We start from the raw sequence: 21,998 nt of genomic DNA on the forward strand, positions 1-21,998 counted from the left end.
CACACTGCCCGAACTCTCTCACACACTGCCCGAACTCTCTCACACACTGCCCGAACTCTCACACACACTGCCCGAACTCTCTCACACACTGCCCGAACTCTCTCTCACACTTCCCGAACTCTCTCACACACTGCCCGAACTCTCACACACACTGCCCGAACTCTCTCACACACTGCCCGAACTCTCTCTCACACTTCCCGAACTCTCTCACACACTGCCCGAACTCTCACACACACTGCCTGACCTCTCTCTCACACAGTGCCCGAACTCTCTCTCACACACTGCCCGAACTCTGTCACACACACTGCCCGAACTCTCTCTCACACACTGCCCGAACTCTCTCACACATTGCCCGAACTCTCACACACTGCCCGAACTCTCACACACTGCCCGAACTCTCTCTCACACACTGCCCGAACTCTCACACACACTGCCCGAACTCTGTCACACACTGCCCGAACTCTGTCACACACTGCCCGAACTCTCTCACACACTGCCTGAACTCTCTCTCACACTGCCCGAACTCTCTCACACACTGCCCGAACTCTGTCACACACACACTGTCCGAACTCTCTCACACACTGCCCGAACTCTCTCTCACACTGCCCGAACTCTCTCTCACACACTGCCCGAACTCTCTCTCACACACTGCCCGAACTCTCTCTCACACTGCCCGAACTCTCTCTCACACTGCCCGAACTCTCTCACACACTGCCCGAACTCTCTCTCACACACTGCCCGAACTCTCTCTCACACATTGCCCGAACTCTCACACACTGCCCGAACTCTCACACACTGCCCGAACTCTCTCTCACACACTGCCCGAACTCTCACACACACTGCCCGAACTCTGTCACACACTGCCCGAACTCTGTCACACACTGCCCGAACTCTCTCACACACTGCCTGAACTCTCTCTCACACTGCCCGAACTCTCTCACACACTGCCTGAACTCTCTTACACACTGCCCGAACACTCTCACACACTGCCCGAACTCTCTCACACACTGCCTGAACTCTCTCACACACTGCCCGAACTATCTAACACACTGCCCGAACTCTCACACACTGCCCGAACTCTCTCACACATCCCGAACTCTCACACACACTGCGCGAACTCTCACACACTGCCCGAACTCTCTCTCACACACTGCCCGAATTCTCTCACACAGTGCCCGAACTCTCTCACACACTGCCCGAACTCTCTCTGACACTTCCCGAACTCTCTCACACACTGCCCGAACTCTGTCACACACACACTGTCCGAACTCTCTCTCACACTGCCCGAACTCTCTCACACACTGCCCGAACTCTCTCACACACTGCCCGAACTCTCTCACACACTGCCCGAACTCTCTCACACACTGCCCGAACTCTCTCTCACACACTGCCCGAACTCTCTCTCACACACTGCCCGAACTCTCTCTCACACACACACTGTCCGAACTCTCTCTCACACTTCCCGAACTCTCTCACACACTGCCCGAACTCTGTCACACACACACTGTCCGAACTCTCTCACACACTGCCCGAACTCTCTCACACACTGCCCGAACTCTCTCTCACACACTGCCCGAACTCTCTCTCACACACTGCCCGAACTCTCTCTCACACTGCCCGAACTCTCTCTCACACTGCCCGAACTCTCTCACACACTGCCCGAACTCTCTCTCACACACTGCCCGAACTCTCTCTCACACACTGCCCGAACTCTCTCTCACACACTGCCCGAACTCTCTCTCACACTGCCCGAACTCTCTCACACACTGCCCGAACTCTCTCACACACTGCCCGAACTCTCTCTCAAACACTGCCCGAACTCTCTCACACACTGTCCGAACTCTCTCACACACTGCCCGAACTCTCTCACACACTGACCGAACTCTCTCACACACTGCCCGAACTCTCTCTCACACACTGCCCGAACTCTCTCACACACTGCCCGAACTCTCTCTCACACTGCCCGAACTCTCTCACACACTGCCCGAACTCTCTCTCACACACTGTCCGAACTCTCTCTCACACTTCCCGAACACTCTCACACACTGCCCGAACTCTCACACCCACTGCCCGAACTCTCTCACACACTGCCCGAACTCTCTCACACACTGCCGGAACTCTCTCACAGTTTTCCAGAACTCTCTCACACACTTCCCGAACACTCTCACACACTGCCCGAACTCTCCCGCCCACTGCCCGAACTCTCTCACACACTGCCCGAACTCTCTCACACACTGCCGGAACTCTCTCACAGTTTTCCAGAACTCTCTCACACACTTCCCGAACTCTCTCACACACTGCCTGAACGCTCTCACACAGTGCCCGAACTCTCTCACACACTGCCCGAACTCTCACACACATTGCGCGAACTCTCACACACTGCCCGAACTCTCTCTCACACACTGCCCGAGTTCTCTCACACAGTGCCCGAACTCTCTCATAAACTGCCCGAACTCTCACACACACTGCCCGAACTCTCTCACACACTGCCCGAACTCTCTCTCACACTTCCCGAACTCTCTCACACACTGCCCGAACTCTGCCTCACACACACTGTCCGAACTCTCTCACACACTGCCCGAACTCTCTCACACACTGCCCGAACTCTCTCACACACTGCCCGAACTCTCTCACACACTGCCCGAACTCTCTCTCACACACTGCCCGAACTCTCTCTCACACAATGCCCGAACTCTCTCTCACACACACACTGTCCGAACTCTCTCTCACACTTCCCGAACTCTCTCACACACTGCCCGAACTCTCTCACACACTGCCCGAACTCTCTCACACACTGCCCGAACTCTCTCTCACACACTGCCCGAACTCTCTCACACACTGCCCGAACTCTCCCTCACACTGCCCGAACTCTCTCACACACTGCCCGAACTCTCTTTCACACACTGTCCGAACTCTCTCTCACACTTCCCGAACACTCTCACACACTGCCCGAACTCTCACACCCACTGCCCGAACTCTCTCACACACTGCCCGAACTCTCTCTCACACAATGCCCGAACTTTCTCACAAATTGCCCGAACTCTCACACACTGCCCGAACTCTCCCTCACACACTGCCCGAACTCTCTCACACACTGCCCGAACTCTCTCACACACTGCCCGAACTCTCACACACACTGCCCGAACTCTCTCACACACTGCCCGAACTCTCTCTCACACTTCCCGAACTCTCTCACACACTGCCCGAACTCTCACACACACTGCCCGAACTCTCTCACACACTGCCCGAACTCTCTCTCACACTTCCCGAACTCTCTCACACACTGCCCGAACTCTCACACACACTGCCTGACCTCTCTCTCACACAGTGCCCGAACTCTCTCTCACACACTGCCCGAACTCTGTCACACACACTGCCCGAACTCTCTCTCACACACTTCCCGAACTCTCTCACACATTGCCCGAACTCTCACACACTGCCCGAACTCTCACACACTGCCCGAACTCTCTCTCACACACTGCCCGAACTCTCACACACACTGCCCGAACTCTGTCACACACTGCCCGAACTCTGTCACACACTGCCCGAACTCTCTCACACACTGCCTGAACTCTCTCTCACACTGCCCGAACTCTCTCACACACTGCCTGAACTCTCTTACACACTGCCCGAACACTCTCACACACTGCCCGAACTCTCTCACACACTGCCTGAACTCTCTCACACACTGCCCGAACTCTCTAACACACTGCCCGAACTCTCACACACTGCCCGAACTCTCTCACACATCCCGAACTCTCACACACACTGCGCGAACTCTCACACACTGCCCGAACTCTCTCTCACACACTGCCCGAATTCTCTCACACAGTACCCGAACTCTCTCACACACTGCCCGAACTCTCTCTCACACTTCCCGAACTCTCTCACACACTGCCCGAACTCTCTCACACACTGCCCGAACTCTCTCACACACTGCCCGAACTCTCTCACACACTGCCCGAACTCTCTCTCACACACTGCCCGAACTCTCTCTCACACACTGCCCGAACTCTCTCTCACACACACACTGTCCGAACTCTCTCTCACACTTCCCGAACTCTCTCACACACTGCCCGAACTCTGTCACACACACACTGCCCGAACTCTCTCACACACTGCCCGAACTCTCTCACACACTGCCCGAACTCTCTCACACACTGCCCGAACTCTCTCACACACTGCCCGAACTCTCTCTCACACACTGCCCGAATTCTCTCTCAGACACTGCCCGAACTCTCTCTCACACACTGCCCGAACTCTCTCTCACACTGCCCGACCTCTCTCACACACTGCCCGAACTCTCTCACACACTGCCCGAACTCTCTCTCACACACTGCCCGAACTCTCTCACACACTGTCCGAACTCTCTCACACATTGCCCGAACTCTCACACACTGCCCGAACTCTCTCTCACACTGCCCGAACTCTCTCTCACACTGCCCGAACTCTCTCACACACTGCCCGAACTCTCTCTCACACACTGCCCGAACTCTCTCTCACACATTGCCCGAACTCTCACACACTGCCCGAACTCTCACACACTGCCCGAATTCTCTCACACAGTGCCCGAACTCTCTCATAAACTGCCCGAACTCTCACACACACTGCCCGAACTCTCTCACACACTGCCCGAACTCTCTCTCACACTTCCCGAACTCTCTCACACACTGCCCGAACTCTCTCACACACTGCCCGAACTCTCTCACACACTGCCCGAACTCTCTCACACACTGCCCGAACTCTCTCTCACACACTGCCCGAACTCTCTCTCACACAATGCCCGAACTTTCTCACAAATTGCCCGAACTCTCACACACTGCCCGAACTCTCCCTCACACACTGCCCGAACTCTCTCACACACTGCCCGAACTCTCTCACACACTGCCCGAACTCTCTCACACACTGCCCGAACTCTCACACACACTGCCCGAACTCTCTCACACACTGCCCGAACTCTCTCTCACACTTCCCGAACTCTCTCACACACTGCCCGAACTCTCACACACACTGCCCGAACTCTCTCACACACTGCCCGAACTCTCTCTCACACTTCCCGAACTCTCTCACACACTGCCCGAACTCTCACACACACTGCCTGACCTCTCTCTCACACAGTGCCCGAACTCTCTCTCACACACTGCCCGAACTCTGTCACACACACTGCCCGAACTCTCTCTCACACACTGCCCGAACTCTCTCACACATTGCCCGAACTCTCACACACTGCCCGAACTCTCAGACACTGCCCGAACTCTCTCTCACACACTGCCCGAACTCTCACACACACTGCCCGAACTCTGTCACACACTGCCCGAACTCTGTCACACACTGCCCGAACTCTCTCACACACTGCCTGAACTCTCTCTCACACTGTCCGAACTCTCTCACACACTGCCCGAACTCTCTCTCACACTGCCCGAACTCTCTCTCACACACTGCCCGAACTCTCTCTCACACACTGCCCGAACTCTCTCTCACACTGCCCGAACTCTCTCTCACACTGCCCGAACTCTCTCACACACTGCCCGAACTCTCTCTCACACACTGCCCGAACTCTCTCTCACACATTGCCCGAACTCTCACACACTGCCCGAACTCTCACACACTGCCCGAATTCTCTCACACAGTGCCCGAACTCTCTCATAAACTGCCCGAACTCTCACACACACTTCCCGAACTCTCTCACACACTGCCCGAACTCTCACACACACTGCCCGAACTCTCTCACACACTGCCCGAACTCTCTCTCACACTTCCCGAACTCTCTCACACACTGCCCGAACTCTCACACACACTGCCTGACCTCTCTCTCACACAGTGCCCGAACTCTCTCTCACACACTGCCCGAACTCTGTCACACACACTGCCCGAACTCTCTCTCACACACTGCCCGAACTCTCTCACACATTGCCCGAACTCTCACACACTGCCCGAACTCTCACACACTGCCCGAACTCTCTCTCACACACTGCCCGAACTCTCACACACACTGCCCGAACTCTGTCACACACTGCCCGAACTCTGTCACACACTGCCCGAACTCTCTCACACACTGCCTGAACTCTCTCTCACACTGCCCGAACTCTCTCACACACTGCCCGAACTCTGTCACACACACACTGTCCGAACTCTCTCACACACTGCCCGAACTCTCTCTCACACTGCCCGAACTCTCTCTCACACACTGCCCGAACTCTCTCTCACACACTGCCCGAACTCTCTCTCACACTGCCCGAACTCTCTCTCACACTGCCCGAACTCTCTCACACACTGCCCGAACTCTCTCTCACACACTGCCCGAACTCTCTCTCACACATTGCCCGAACTCTCACACACTGCCCGAACTCTCACACACTGCCCGAACTCTCTCTCACACACTGCCCGAACTCTCACACACACTGCCCGAACTCTGTCACACACTGCCCGAACTCTGTCACACACTGCCTGAACTCTCTCTCACACTGCCCGAACTCTCTCACACACTGCCTGAACTCTCTTACACACTGCCCGAACACTCTCACACACTGCCCGAACTCTCTCACACACTGCCTGAACTCTCTCACACACTGCCCGAACTATCTAACACACTGCCCGAACTCTCACACACTGCCCGAACTCTCTCTCACACACTGTCCGAATTCTCTCACACAGTGCCCGAACTCTCTCACACACTGCCCGAACTCTCTCTCACACTTCCCGAACTCTCTCACACACTGCCCGAACTCTGTCACACACACACTGTCCGAACTCTCTCTCACACTGCCCGAACTCTCTCACACACTGCCCGAACTCTCTCACACACTGCCCGAACTCTCTCACACACTGCCCGAACTCTCTCACACACTTCCCGAACTCTCTCTCACACACTGCCCGAACTCTCTCTCACACACTGCCCGAACTCTCTCTCACACACACACTGTCCGAACTCTCTCTCACACTTCCCGAACTCTCTCACACACACACTGTCCGAACTCTCTCACACACTGCCCGAACTCTCTCACACACTGCCCGAACTCTCTCTCACACACTGCCCGAACTCTCTCTCACACACTGCCCGAACTCTCTCTCACACTGCCCGAACTCTCTCTCACACTGCCCGAACTCTCTCACACACTGCCCGAACTCTCTCTCACACACTGCCCGAACTCTCTCTCACACACTGCCCGAACTCTCTCTCACACACTGCCCGAACTCTCTCTCACACTGCCCGAACTCTCTCACACACTGCCCGAACTCTCTCACACACTGCCCGAACTCTCTCTCAAACACTGCCCGAACTCTCTCACACACTGTCCGAACTCTCTCACACACTGCCCGAACTCTCTCACACACTGCCCGAACTCTCTCACACACTGCCCGAACTCTCTCTCACACACTGCCCGAACTCTCTCACACACTGCCCGAACTCTCTCTCACACTGCCCGAACTCTCTCACACACTGCCCGAACTCTCTCTCACACACTGTCCGAACTCTCTCTCACACTTCCCGAACACTCTCACACACTGCCCGAACTCTCACACCCACTGCCCGAACTCTCTCACACACTGCCCGAACTCTCTCACACACTGCCGGAACTCTCTCACAGTTTTCCAGAACTCTCTCACACACTTCCCGAACACTCTCACACACTGCCCGAACTCTCCCGCCCACTGCCCGAACTCTCTCACACACTGCCCGAACTCTCTCACACACTGCCGGAACTCTCTCACAGTTTTCCAGAACTCTCTCACACACTTCCCGAACTCTCTCACACACTGCCTGAACGCTCTCACACAGTGCCCGAACTCTCTCACACACTGCCCGAACTCTCACACACATTGCGCGAACTCTCACACACTGCCCGAACTCTCTCTCACACACTGCCCGAATTCTCTCACACAGTGCCCGAACTCTCTCATAAACTGCCCGAACTCTCACACACACTGCCCGAACTCTCTCACACACTGCCCGAACTCTCTCTCACACTTCCCGAACTCTCTCACACACTGCCCGAACTCTGCCTCACACACACTGTCCGAACTCTCTCACACACTGCCCGAACTCTCTCACACACTGCCCGAACTCTCTCACACACTGCCCGAACTCTCTCACACACTGCCCGAACTCTCTCTCACACACTGCCCGAACTCTCTCTCACACAATGCCCGAACTCTCTCTCACATACACACTGTCCGAACTCTCTCTCACACTTCCCGAACTCTCTCACACACTGCCCGAACTCTGTCACACACACACTGTCCGAACTCTCTCACACACTGCCCGAACTCTCTCACACACTGCCCGAACTCTCTCACACACTGCCCGAACTCTCTCACACACTGCCCGAACTCTCTCTCACACACTGCCCGAACTCTCTCACACACTGTCCGAACTCTCTCACACACTGCCCGAACTCTCTCACACACTGCCCGAACTCTCTCACACACTGCCCGAACTCTCTCACACACTGCCCGAACTCTCTCTCACACACTGCCCGAACTCTCTCACACACTGCCCGAACTCTCTCTCACACTGCCCGAACTCTCTCACACACTGCCCGCACTCTCTCTCACACACTGTCCGAACTCTCTCTCACACTTCCCGAACACTCTCACACACTGCCCGAACTCTCACACCCACTGCCCGAACTCTCTCACACACTGCCCGAACTCTCTCACACACTGCCGGAACTCTCTCACAGTCTTCCAGAACTCTCTCACACACTTCCCGAACACTCTCACACACTGCCCGAACTCTCACACACACTGCCCGACCTCTCTCTCACACTGCCCGAACTCTCTCACACACTGCCCGAACTCTCTCAGACACTGCCCGAACTCTCTCTCATACACTGCCCGAACTCTCTCTCACACTTCCCGAACTCTCTCACACACTGCCCGAACTCTCTCACACACTTCCCGAACTCTCTCACACACTGCCCGAACTCTCACACACACTGCCTGACCTCTCTCTCACACAGTGCCCGAACTCTCTCTCACACACTGCCCGAACTCTGTCACACACACTGCCCGAACTCTCTCTCACACACTGCCCGAACTCTCTCACACATTGCCCGAACTCTCACACACTGCCCGAACTCTCACACACTGCCCGAACTCTCTCTCACACACTGCCCGAACTCTCACACACACTGCCCGAACTCTGTCACACACTGCCCGAACTCTGTCACACACTGCCCGAACTCTCTCACACACTGCCTGAACTCTCTCTCACACTGCCCGAACTCTCTCACACACTGCCCGAACTCTGTCACACACACACTGTCCGAACTCTCTCACACACTGCCCGAACTCTCTCTCACACTGCCCGAACTCTCTCTCACACACTGCCCGAACTCTCTCTCACACACTGCCCGAACTCTCTCTCACACTGCCCGAACTCTCTCTCACACTGCCCGAACTCTCTCACACACTGCCCGAACTCTCTCTCACACACTGCCCGAACTCTCTCTCACACATTGCCCGAACTCTCACACACTGCCCGAACTCTCACACACTGCCCGAACTCTCTCTCACACACTGCCCGAACTCTCACACACACTGCCCGAACTCTGTCACACACTGCCCGAACTCTGTCACACACTGCCCGAACTCTCTCACACACTGCCTGAACTCTCTCTCACACTGCCCGAACTCTCTCACACACTGCCTGAACTCTCTCACACACTGCCCGAACACTCTCACACACTGCCCGAACTCTCTCACACACTGCCTGAACTCTCTCACACACTGCCCGAACTATCTAACACACTGCCCGAACTCTCACACACTGCCCGAACTCTCTCTCACATCCCGAACTCTCACACACACTGCGCGAACTCTCACACACTGCCCGAACTCTCTCTCACACACTGCCCGAATTCTCTCACACAGTGCCCGAACTCTCTCACACACTGCCCGAACTCTCTCTCACACTTCCCGAACTCTCTCACACACTGCCCGAACTCTGTCACACACACACTGTCCGAACTCTCTCTCACACTGCCCGAACTCTCTCACACACTGCCCGAACTCTCTCACACACTGCCCGAACTCTCTCACACACTGCCCGAACTCTCTCTCACACACTGCCCGAACTCTCTCTCACACACTGCCCGAACTCTCTCTCACACACACACTGTCCGAACTCTCTCTCACACTTCCCGAACTCTCTCACACACTGCCCGAACTCTGTCACACACACACTGTCCGAACTCTCTCACACACTGCCCGAACTCTCTCACACACTGCCCGAACTCTCTCTCACACACTGCCCGAACTCTCTCTCACACACTGCCCGAACTCTCTCTCACACTTCCCGAACTCTCTCTCACACTGCCCGAACTCTCTCACACACTGCCCGAACTCTCTCTCACACACTGCCCGAACTCTCTCTCACACACTGCCCGAACTCTCTCTCACACACTGCCCGAACTCTCTCTCACACTGCCCGAACTCTCTCACACACTGCCCGAACTCTCTCACACACTGCCCGAACTCTCTCTCAAACACTGCCCGAACATCTCTCACACACTGTCCGAACTCTCTCACACACTGCCCGAACTCTCTCACACACTGCCCGAACTCTCTCACACACTGCCCGAACTCTCTCTCACACACTGCCCGAACTCTCTCACACACTGCCCGAACTCTCTCTCACACTGCCCGAACTCTCTCACACACTGCCCGAACTCTCTCTCACACACTGTCCGAACTCTCTCTCACACTTCCCGAACACTCTCACACACTGCCCGAACTCTCACACCCACTGCCCGAACTCTCTCACACACTGCCCGAACTCTCTCACACACTGCCGGAACTCTCTCACAGTTTTCCAGAACTCTCTCACACACTTCCCGAACACTCTCACACACTGCCCGAACTCTCCCGCCCACTGCCCGAACTCTCTCACACACTGCCCGAACTCTCTCACACACTGCCGGAACTCTCTCACAGTTTTCCAGAACTCTCTCACACACTTCCCGAACTCTCTCACACACTGTCCGAACTCTCTCTCACACTTCCCGAACTCTCTCACACACTGCCCGAACTCTGTCACACACACACTGTCCGAACTCTCTCACACACTGCCCGAACTCTCTCACACACTGCCCGAACTCTCTCACACACTGCCCGAACTCTCTCACACACTGCCCGAACTCTCTCTCACACACTGCCCGAACTCTCTCACACACTGTCCGAACTCTCTCACACACTGCCCGAACTCTCTCACACACTGCCCGAACTCTCTCACACACTGCCCGAACTCTCTCACACACTGCCCGAACTCTCTCTCACACACTGCCCGAACTCTCTCACACACTGCCCGAACTCTCTCTCACACTGCCCGAACTCTCTCACACACTGCCCGCACTCTCTCTCACACACTGTCCGAACTCTCTCTCACACTTCCCGAACACTCTCACACACTGCCCGAACTCTCACACCCACTGCCCGAACTCTCTCACACACTGCCCGAACTCTCTCACACACTGCCGGAACTCTCTCACAGTCTTCCAGAACTCTCTCACACACTTCCCGAACACTCTCACACACTGCCCGAACTCTCACACACACTGCCCGACCTCTCTCTCACACTGCCCGAACTCTCTCACACACTGCCCGAACTCTCTCAGACACTGCCCGAACTCTCTCTCATACACTGCCCGAACTCTCTCTCACACTTCCCGAACTCTCTCACACACTGCCCGAACTCTCTCACACACTGCACGAACTCTCTCACACACTGTCCGAACTCTCTCACGCAGTGCCCGAACTCTCTCACACACTGCACGAACTCTCTCACACACTGCCCGAACTCTCTCTCACACTTCCCGAACTCTCTCACACACTGCACGAACTCTCTCACACACTGCCCGAACTCTCTCTCACACTTCCCGAACTCTCTCACACACTGCCCGAACTCTCTCACACACTGCCCGAACTCTCTCTCTCACACACTACCCGGTCTCTCTCACACACTGCACGAACTCTCTCACACACTGCCCAAACTCTCTCACACACTGCCCGAACTCTCTCACACACTGCCCGAACTCTCTCTCACACACTGCCCGAACTCTCTCACACACACTGCCCGAACTCTCTCTCACACTCCCCGAACTCTCTCACACACTGCCCGGACTCTCTCACACACTGCCCGAACTCTCACACACTGTCGGAACTCTCTCACACACTGACCGAACTCTCTCACACACTGCCCGAACTCTCTCTCACACACTGCCCGAACTCTCTCACGCACTGCACGAACTCTCTCACACACTGACCGAACTCTCTCACACACTGCCCGAACTCTCTCACACACTGCCCGAACTATCTCACACACTGCCGGAACTCTCTCACACACTGTCGGAACTCTCTCTCACACACTGCCCGAACTCTCTCACACACTGCCCGAACTCTCTCACACACTGACCGAACTCTCTCACACACTGCCCGGACTCTCTCACACACTGCCCGAACTCTCACACACTGTCGGAACTCTCTCACACACTGCCCGAACTCTCTCACACACTGTCGGAACTCTCTCACACACTGCCCGAACTCTCTCACACACTGTCGGAACTCTCTCACACACTGTCGGAACTCTCTCACACACTGCCCGAACTCTCTCACACACTGCCCGACCTCTCTCACACACTGCCCGAACTCTGTCACACACTGTCGGAACTCTCACACACACTGTCGGAACTCTCTCACATACACTGCCCGAACTCTCTCACACACAATGTCGGAACTCTCTCACACACTGCCCGAACTCTCTCACACACTGCCCGAACTCTCTCACACACTGTCGGAACTCTCTCACACACACTGCCCGAACTCTCTCACACACACTGCCCGAACTCTCTCACACACTGCCCGAACTCTCTCACACACTGCCCGAACTCTCTCACACACTGTCGGAACTCTCACACACACTCCCCGAACTCTCTCACACACACTGCCCGAATTCTCTCTCACACACTGCCCGAACTCTCTCTCACACTCCTCGAACTCTCTCACACACACTGCCCGAACTCTCTCACACACTGTCGGAACTTTCACACACACTGTCGGAACTCTCTCAGACACACTGCCCGAACTCTCTCACACACTGCCCGAACTCTCTCACACACTGCACGAACTCTCTCACACACTGACCGAACTCTCTCACACACTTCCCGAACTCTCTCACACACTGCCCGAACTATCTCACACACTGCCGGAACTCTCTCACACACTGTCGGAACTCTCTCTCACACACTGCCCGAACTCTCTCACACACTGCCCGAACTCTCACACACTGTCGGAACTCTCTCACACACTGCCCGAACTCTCTCACACACTGACCGAACTCTCTCACACACTGCCCGGACTCTCTCACACACTGCCCGAACTCTCACACACTGTCGGAACTCTCTCACACACTGCCCGAACTCTCTCACACACTGTCGGAACTCTCTCACACACTGCCCGAACTCTCTCACACACTGTCGGAACTCTCTCACACACTACCCGGTCTCTCTCACACACTGCACGAACTCTCTCACACACTGCCCAAACTCTCTCACACACTGCCCGAACTCTCTCACACACTGCCCGAACTCTCTCTCACACACTGCCCGAACTCTCTCACACACACTGCCCGAACTCTCTCTCACACTCCCCGAACTCTCTCACACACTGCCCGGACTCTCTCACACACTGCCCGAACTCTCACACACTGTCGGAACTCTCTCACACACTGACCGAACTCTCTCACACACTGCCCGAACTCTCTCTCACACACTGCCCGAACTCTCTCACACACTGCACGAACTCTCTCACACACTGACCGAACTCTCTCACACACTGCCCGGACTCTCTCACGCACTGCCCGAACTCTCACACACTGTCGGAACTCTCTCACACACTGCCCGAACTCTCTCACACACTGTCGGAACTCTCTCACACACTGCCCGAACTCTCTCACACACTGTCGGAACTCTCTCACACACTGTCGGAACTCTCTCACACACTGCCCGAATTCTCTCACACACTGCCCGGACTCTCTCACGCACTGCCCGAACTCTCACACACTGTCGGAACTCTCTCACACACTGCCCGAACTCTCTCACACACTGTCGGAACTCTCTCACACACTGCCCGAACTCTCTCACACACTGTCGGAACTCTCACACACACTGTCGGAACTCTCTCACATACACTGCCCGAACTCTCTCACACACAATGTCGGAACTCTCTCACACACACTGCCCGAACTCTCTCACACACTGTCGGAACTCTCTCACACACACTGCCCGAACTCTCTCAGACACTGCCCGAACTCTCTCACACACACTGCCCGAACTCTCTCACACACTGCCCGAACTCTCTCACACACACTGCCCGAACTCTCTCACACACTGTCGGAACTCTCACACACACTCCCCGAACTCTCTCACACACACTGCCCGAATTCTCTCTCACACACTGCCCGAACTCTCTCTCACACTCCCCGAACTCTCTCACACACACTGCCCGAACTCTCTCACACACTGTCGGAACTTTCACACACACTGTCGGAACTCTCTCAGACACACTGCCCGAACTCTCTCACACACTGTCGGAACTCTCTCACATACACTGCTCAAACTCTCTCACACACTGTCGGAACTCTCTCTCACACACTGCCCGAACTCTCTCACACACTGCACGAACTCTCTCACACACTGACCGAACTCTCTCACACACTTCCCGAACTCTCTCACACACTGCCCGAACTATCTCACACACTGCCGGAACTCTCTCACACACTGTCGGAACTCTCTCTCACACACTGCCCGAACTCTCTCACACACTGCCCGAACTCTCTCACACACTGACCGAACTCTCTCACACACTGCCCGGACTCTCTCACACACTGCCCGAACTCTCACACACTGTCGGAACTCTCTCACACACTGCCCGAACTCTCTCACACACTGTCGGAACTCTCTCACACACTGCCCGAACTCTCTCACACACTGTCGGAACTCTCTCACACACTGCCCGAACTCTCTCACACACTGCCCGACCTCTCTCACACACTGCCCGAACTCTCTCACACACTGTCGGAACTCTCACACACACTGTCGGAACTCTCTCACATACACTGCCCGAACTCTCTCACACACAATGTCGGAACTCTCACACACACTGCCCGACCTCTCTCACACACTGCCCGAACTCTGTCACACACTGTCGGAACTCTCACACACACTGTCGGAACTCTCTCACATACACTGCCCGAACTCTCTCACACACAATGTCGGAACTCTCTCACACACTGCCCGAACTCTCTCACACACTGCCCGAACTCTCTCACACACTGTCGGAACTCTCTCACACACACTGCCCGAACTCTCTCACACACACTGCCCGAACTCTCTCACACACTGCCCGAACTCTCTCACACACTGCCCGAACTCTCTCACACACTGTCGGAACTCTCACACACACTCCCCGAACTCTCTCACACACACTGCCCGAATTCTCTCTCACACACTGCCCGAACTCTCTCTCACACTCCTCGAACTCTCTCACACACACTGCCCGAACTCTCTCACACACTGTCGGAACTTTCACACACACTGTCGGAACTCTCTCAGACACACTGCCCGAACTCTCTCACACACTGCCCGAACTCTCTCACACACTGCACGAACTCTCTCACACACTGACCGAACTCTCTCACACACTTCCCGAACTCTCTCACACACTGCCCGAACTATCTCACACACTGCCTGAACTCTCTCACACACTGTCGGAACTCTCTCTCACACACTGCCCGAACTCTCTCACACACTGCCCGAACTCTCACACACTGTCGGAACTCTCTCACACACTGCCCGAACTCTCTCACACACTGACCGAACTCTCTCACACACTGCCCGGACTCTCTCACACACTGCCCGAACTCTCACACACTGTCGGAACTCTCTCACACACTGCCCGAACTCTCTCACACACTGTCGGAACTCTCTCACACACTGCCCGAACTCTCTCACACACTGTCGGAACTCTCTCACACACTACCCGGTCTCTCTCACACACTGCACGAACTCTCTCACACACTGCCCAAACTCTCTCACACACTGCCCGAACTCTCTCACACACTGCCCGAACTCTCTCTCACACACTGCCCGAACTCTCTCACACACACTGCCCGAACTCTCTCTCACACTCCCCGAACTCTCTCACACACTGCCCGGACTCTCTCACACACTGCCCGAACTCTCACACACTGTCGGAACTCTCTCACACACTGACCGAACTCTCTCACACACTGCCCGAACTCTCTCTCACACACTGCCCGAACTCTCTCACACACTGCACGAACTCTCTCACACACTGACCGAACTCTCTCACACACTGCCCGGACTCTCTCACGCACTGCCCGAACTCTCACACACTGTCGGAACTCTCTCACACACTGCCCGAACTCTCTCACACACTGTCGGAACTCTCTCACACACTGCCCGAACTCTCTCACACACTGTCGGAACTCTCTCACACACTGTCGGAACTCTCTCACACACTGCCCGAATTCTCTCACACACTGCCCGACCTCTCTCACACACTGCCCGAACTCTCTCACACACTGTCGGAACTCTCACACACACTGTCGGAACTCTCTCACATACACTGCCCGAACTCTCTCACACACAATGTCGGAACTCTCTCACACACACTGCCCGAACTCTCTCACACACTGTCGGAACTCTCTCACACACACTGCCCGAACTCTCTCAGACACTGCCCGAACTCTCTCACACACACTGCCCGAACTCTCTCACACACTGCCCGAACTCTCTCACACACACTGCCCGAACTCTCTCACACACTGTCGGAACTCTCACACACACTCCCCGAACTCTCTCACACACACTGCCCGAATTCTCTCTCACACACTGCCCGAACTCTCTCTCACACTCCCCGAACTCTCTCACACACACTGCCCGAACTCTCTCACACACTGTCGGAACTTTCACACACACTGTCGGAACTCTCTCAGACACACTGCCCGAACTCTCTCACACACTGTCGGAACTCTCTCACATACACTGCTCAAACTCTCTCACACACTGTCGGAACTCTCTCTCACACACTGCCCGAACTCTCTCACACACTGCACGAACTCTCTCACACACTGACCGAACTCTCTCACACACTTCCCGAACTCTCTCACACACTGCCCGAACTATCTCACACACTGCCGGAACTCTCTCACACACTGTCGGAACTCTCTCTCACACACTGCCCGAACTCTCTCACACACTGCCCGAACTCTCTCACACACTGCCCGGACTCTCTCACACACTGCCCGGACTCTCTCACACACTGCCCGAACTCTCACACACTGTCGGAACTCTCTCACACACTGCCCGAACTCTCTCACACACTGTCGGAACTCTCTCACACACTGCCCGAACTCTCTCACACACTGTCGGAACTCTCTCACACACTGCCCGAACTCTCTCACACACTGCCCGACCTCTCTCACACACTGCCCGAACTCTCTCACACACTGTCGGAACTCTCACACACACTGTCGGAACTCTCTCACATACACTGCCCGAACTCTCTCACACACAATGTCGGAACTCTCTCACACTCACTGCCCGAACTCTCTCAGACACTGCCCGAACTCTCTCACACACACTGCCCGAACTCTCTCACACACTGCCCGAACTCTCTCACACACACTGCCCGAACTCTCTCACACACTGTCGGAACTCTCACACACACTGCCCGAACTCTCTCACACACTGTCGGAACTCTCACACACACTGCCCGAACTCTCTCACACACACTGCCCGAACTCTCTCACACACTGTCGGAACTCTCACACACACTGCCCGAACTCTCTCACACACACTGCCCGAACTCTCTCACACACAGTCGGAACTCTCTCACACTCACTGCCCGAACTCTCTCAGACACTGCCCGAACTCTCTCACACACACTGCCCGAACTCTCTCACACACTGCCCGAACTCTCTCACACACACTGCCCGAACTCTCTCACACACTGTCGGAACTCTCACACACACTGCCCGAACTCTCTCACATACTGTCGGAACTCTCACACACACTGCCCGAACTCTCTCACAAACACTGTCGGAACTCTCTCACACACACTGCCCGAACTCTCTCACACACAGTCGGAACTCTCTCACACTCACTGCCCGAACTCTCTCAGACACTGCCCGAACTCTCTCACACACACTGCCCGAACTCTCTCACACACTGCCCGAACTCTCTCACACACACTGCCCGAACTCTCTCACACACTGTCGGAACTCTCTCACACACTGCCCGAACTCTCTCACACACACTGCCCGAACTCTCTCACACACTGTCGGAACTCTCACACACACTGCCCGAACTCTCTCACACACTGTCGGAACTCTCACACACACTGCCCGAACTCTCTCACAAACACTGTCGGAACTCTCTCAGACACACTGCCCGAACCCTCTCACACACTGTCGGAACTCTCACACACACTGCCCGAACTCTCTCACACACACTGCCCGAACTCTCTCACACACTGTCGGAACTCTCACACACACTGCCCGAACTCTCTCACACACACTGTCGGAACTCTTTCACACACACTGCCCGAACTCTCTCACACACTGTCGGAACTCTCACACACACTGCCCGAACTCTCTCACACACACTGCCCGAACTCTCTCACACACTGTCGGAACTCTCACACACACTGCCCGAACTCTCTCACACACACTGTCGGAACTCTCTCACACACACTGCCCGAACTCTCTCACACACTGTCGGAACTCTCACACACACTGCCCGAACTCTCTCACACACACTGCCCGAACCCTCTCACACACTGTCGGAACTCTCACACACACTGCCCGAACCCTCTCACACACTGTCGGAACTCTCACACACACTGCCCGAACTCTCTCACACACACTGTCGGAACTCTCTCACACACACTGCCCGAACTCTCTCACACACTGTCGGAACTCTCACACACACTGCCCGAACTCTCTCACACACTGTCGGAACTCTCACACACACTGCCCGAACTCTCTCACACACACTGCCCGAACTCTCTCACATAGTGCATGAACTCTCTCTGCTCAAATTCTTAATCTCACCTTCTGACTCTTCGAACTATCAGTTACTCTATTTGTGACTGTCCCTGTCAGATGTCACTTGTGATGTGGCCTGTAACTAATGATATCTTTGACTCTTTCTGCAGACACACACAGCTCCAGGAGCAACGATACAGCTGTGCCCGAGGTGGTGTGTGTGAAGGACATTGTCTGTTATTTGTCCTTCCTGGAGGGCGGACAGCCTGAAGACAAACTCAAATGTGAGATCCGTCATGAAACTGAATATTTTGGAGCTTTCAAAAATGAATATCCCTCAGGAATGCAGAATTGTAAAGTTAGCAAGGATGTCATCAGTCGGTGAAGTACTTGTACATACGCATGGTTGTTTGCTGGTTACCTTCCTGGATTAATAACTCAGCCAACCGGAATTTTAATCCCACTATATCAGTTTGAGAATTTGAGTTCAGTTGATACATATTTTGGAAATTCAAATATAACTGATTGCAAGAAAAGTGAACATGAAGCTATCGGATTGTAGAAACCAAACTGGTTGACTGATGTCGTGCAGGGAAGGAATCCTGGTGTCCTCACCCGGTTTGGCTTATATGTGACTCCAGTCCTTGACCAACGTGGTTGATTCTTAACTGCCCTCTGAAGCTAAGCATTCAGTTTGTATCCGAAATACGAACAGAATTATCCTGGAAATACTCAGCGGGTCGGGCAGTATCTGTGGAGAGAGAAAGAGAGTTCACGTTTCGGGTCGGTGACTCTTCGTCAGAACTGGAGAGTGCTCGGGATGTAACAGACCCCGAGCTTCCGGTCGCCTGTCACTTTAATTCTCCACTCCCACTCCGATATCTCAGTCCTCGGCCTCCTGCACTCTTCCAATGAAGCTCAACGCAAGCCCGAGGAACAGCACCTCATCTTCGGTTTAGGCACTTTACAGCCCTGTGGACTCAACATCGAGTTGAACAATTTTACACCGTAACCTCTGCCCAGACTTGGCTCCCATTCCTCCTTTTTTTTTACAAATCCAGGCCTTTTTTTTCTCTTTCCCATGGCAGCTGGCATTATTCTGCCATTCACACCCTATCTAGACTCATCTTTTGTTTCCTAACTTGTGCTATCACCATCTCATTTTGGCCCATCATCCCTTGTGTCTCTCTAATCTCTCCTGCCTTCCACCCGATCACCGACCTTCCCTTTTGTTCTTCCCTCCACGCCCCCCACTTTCCCTGCCCTTGCCACTTCCTCAAGAACCTGTTACTTCTACTACTCCAACGAAGGGTCATCGACCCAAAACGTTAACTCTGTTTCTCTCTCCACAGAATGCTGCCTGACCCGCTGAGATTTCCAGCATTTTCTGTGTTTATTTCAGATTCCAGTAGGGCGCAGTATTTAGCTTTGGATTCAATTGTATCAAACTGCTACAGCAGTTCAAGAGGAAAGCAGCCCACCTGGAGGAGGTTTCAGGGCAACTAGAAAGGGGCAATAAATGCCGGCTTTGCCAGTGATGCCCACGTCCCGAGAATGAATTAAAAATGTAATTAAATTACCCAGCAGCGGAATGCTTTGTGTGGGAAGCCGATAGCTCCTAGTGGCTGATTTTTTGTTTTGTTACGAGACCAAGGCCAAGGAGAAGGGTCACACAGCAGGATTTAAAAAGCGTTAGATTGTTAAAAGAAAGAAAGACTTGCATTTCTATAGCGCCTTTCACGACCACCGGACGTCCCAAAGTGCTTTACAGCCCATAAAGTATCTTTAAAGTGTAGTCACTGTTGTAATGTGGGAAACGCGGCAGCCAATTTGCGCACAGCAAGCTCCCACACACAGCAATATGATAATGAGCAGAGAATCTGTTTTTTGTTATGTTGATTGAGGGATAAATATTGGCCAGGACACCAGGGAGAACTCCCCTGCTCTTCTTCAAAACAGTGCCATGGGATCTTTTACATCCACCTGAGAGAGCAGACGGGGCCTCGGTTTAACGTCTCATCTGAAAGATGGCACCTCCGACAGTGCAGCACTCCACTGGAGTGTCAGCCTAGATTTTTGTGCTCAAGCCTCTGGAGTGGGACTTGAACCCACAACCTTCTGACGCGGAGCGAGAGTGCTGCCCACTGAGCCACAGCTGGCACTTGTCACAGGATAAAGGGAAACTAAGTTGTTTCTGTGCCAGAGTTGTCGGTGTGAAGGACATTCTGTTATTTATCCTTCCTTGGAGGGGGGTCAACCTGAATTTGGAGGCGGTTTGAGCATCCTGGGTAGGAACTTGATTTTTGCAGAGTGGGAATGCAGAGAATGCAGGTAGAAGATAGACTCCACGGAGGGTTTTATAATGAGGGTTTGGAAGGAAAAGAGAGGTACGATGGACAATAACCATCTATACAGGGGAGAGAGAGGGGCACAGATAGAGAGGTTGGGGGGGGCACAGATAGAGAGGTTGGGGGAGGGGCACAGATAGAGAGGTTGGGGGAGGGGCACAGATAGAGAGGTTGGGGGAGGGGCACAGATAGAGAGGTTGGGGGAGGGGCACAGATAGAGAGGTTGGGGGAGGGGCACAGATAGAGAGGTTGGGGGGGGGGCACAGATAGAGAGGTTGGGGGAGGGGCACAGATAGAGAGGTTGGGGGAGGGGCACAGATAGAGAGGTTGGGGGAGGGGCACAGATAGAGAGGTTGGGGGAGGGGCACAGATAGAGAGGTTGGGGGAGGGGTACAGATAGAGAGGTTGGGGGAGGGGCACAGATAGAGAGGTTGGGGGAGGGGTACAGATAGAGAGGTTGGGGGAGGGGCACAGATAGAGAGGTTGGGGGGGGGCACAGATAGAGAGGTTGGGGGAGGGGCACAGATAGAGAGGTTGGGGGAGGGGTACAGATAGAGAGGTTGGGGGAGGGGTACAGATAG

At 54.6% G+C, this 21,998-nt stretch overlaps 1 protein-coding gene across 1 annotated transcript in view; it reads left to right on the forward strand.

Annotated features, from left to right (window-relative positions):
• Positions 1 to 21,998, forward strand: part of LOC139240807 (diacylglycerol kinase beta-like) — a 219,137-nt gene that overhangs the window by 188,939 nt on the left and 8,200 nt on the right. Inside the window, exon 5 of the mRNA XM_070869285.1 lies at positions 19,240 to 19,353. Coding sequence (XP_070725386.1) covers positions 19,240 to 19,353 — 114 coding nt within the window. The remainder of the gene's footprint in view (positions 1 to 19,239; positions 19,354 to 21,998) is intronic.

Source organism: Pristiophorus japonicus, chromosome X, assembly GCF_044704955.1.
Source record: "Pristiophorus japonicus isolate sPriJap1 chromosome X, sPriJap1.hap1, whole genome shotgun sequence".
Lineage (NCBI taxonomy): Eukaryota > Metazoa > Chordata > Chondrichthyes > Pristiophoridae > Pristiophorus > Pristiophorus japonicus.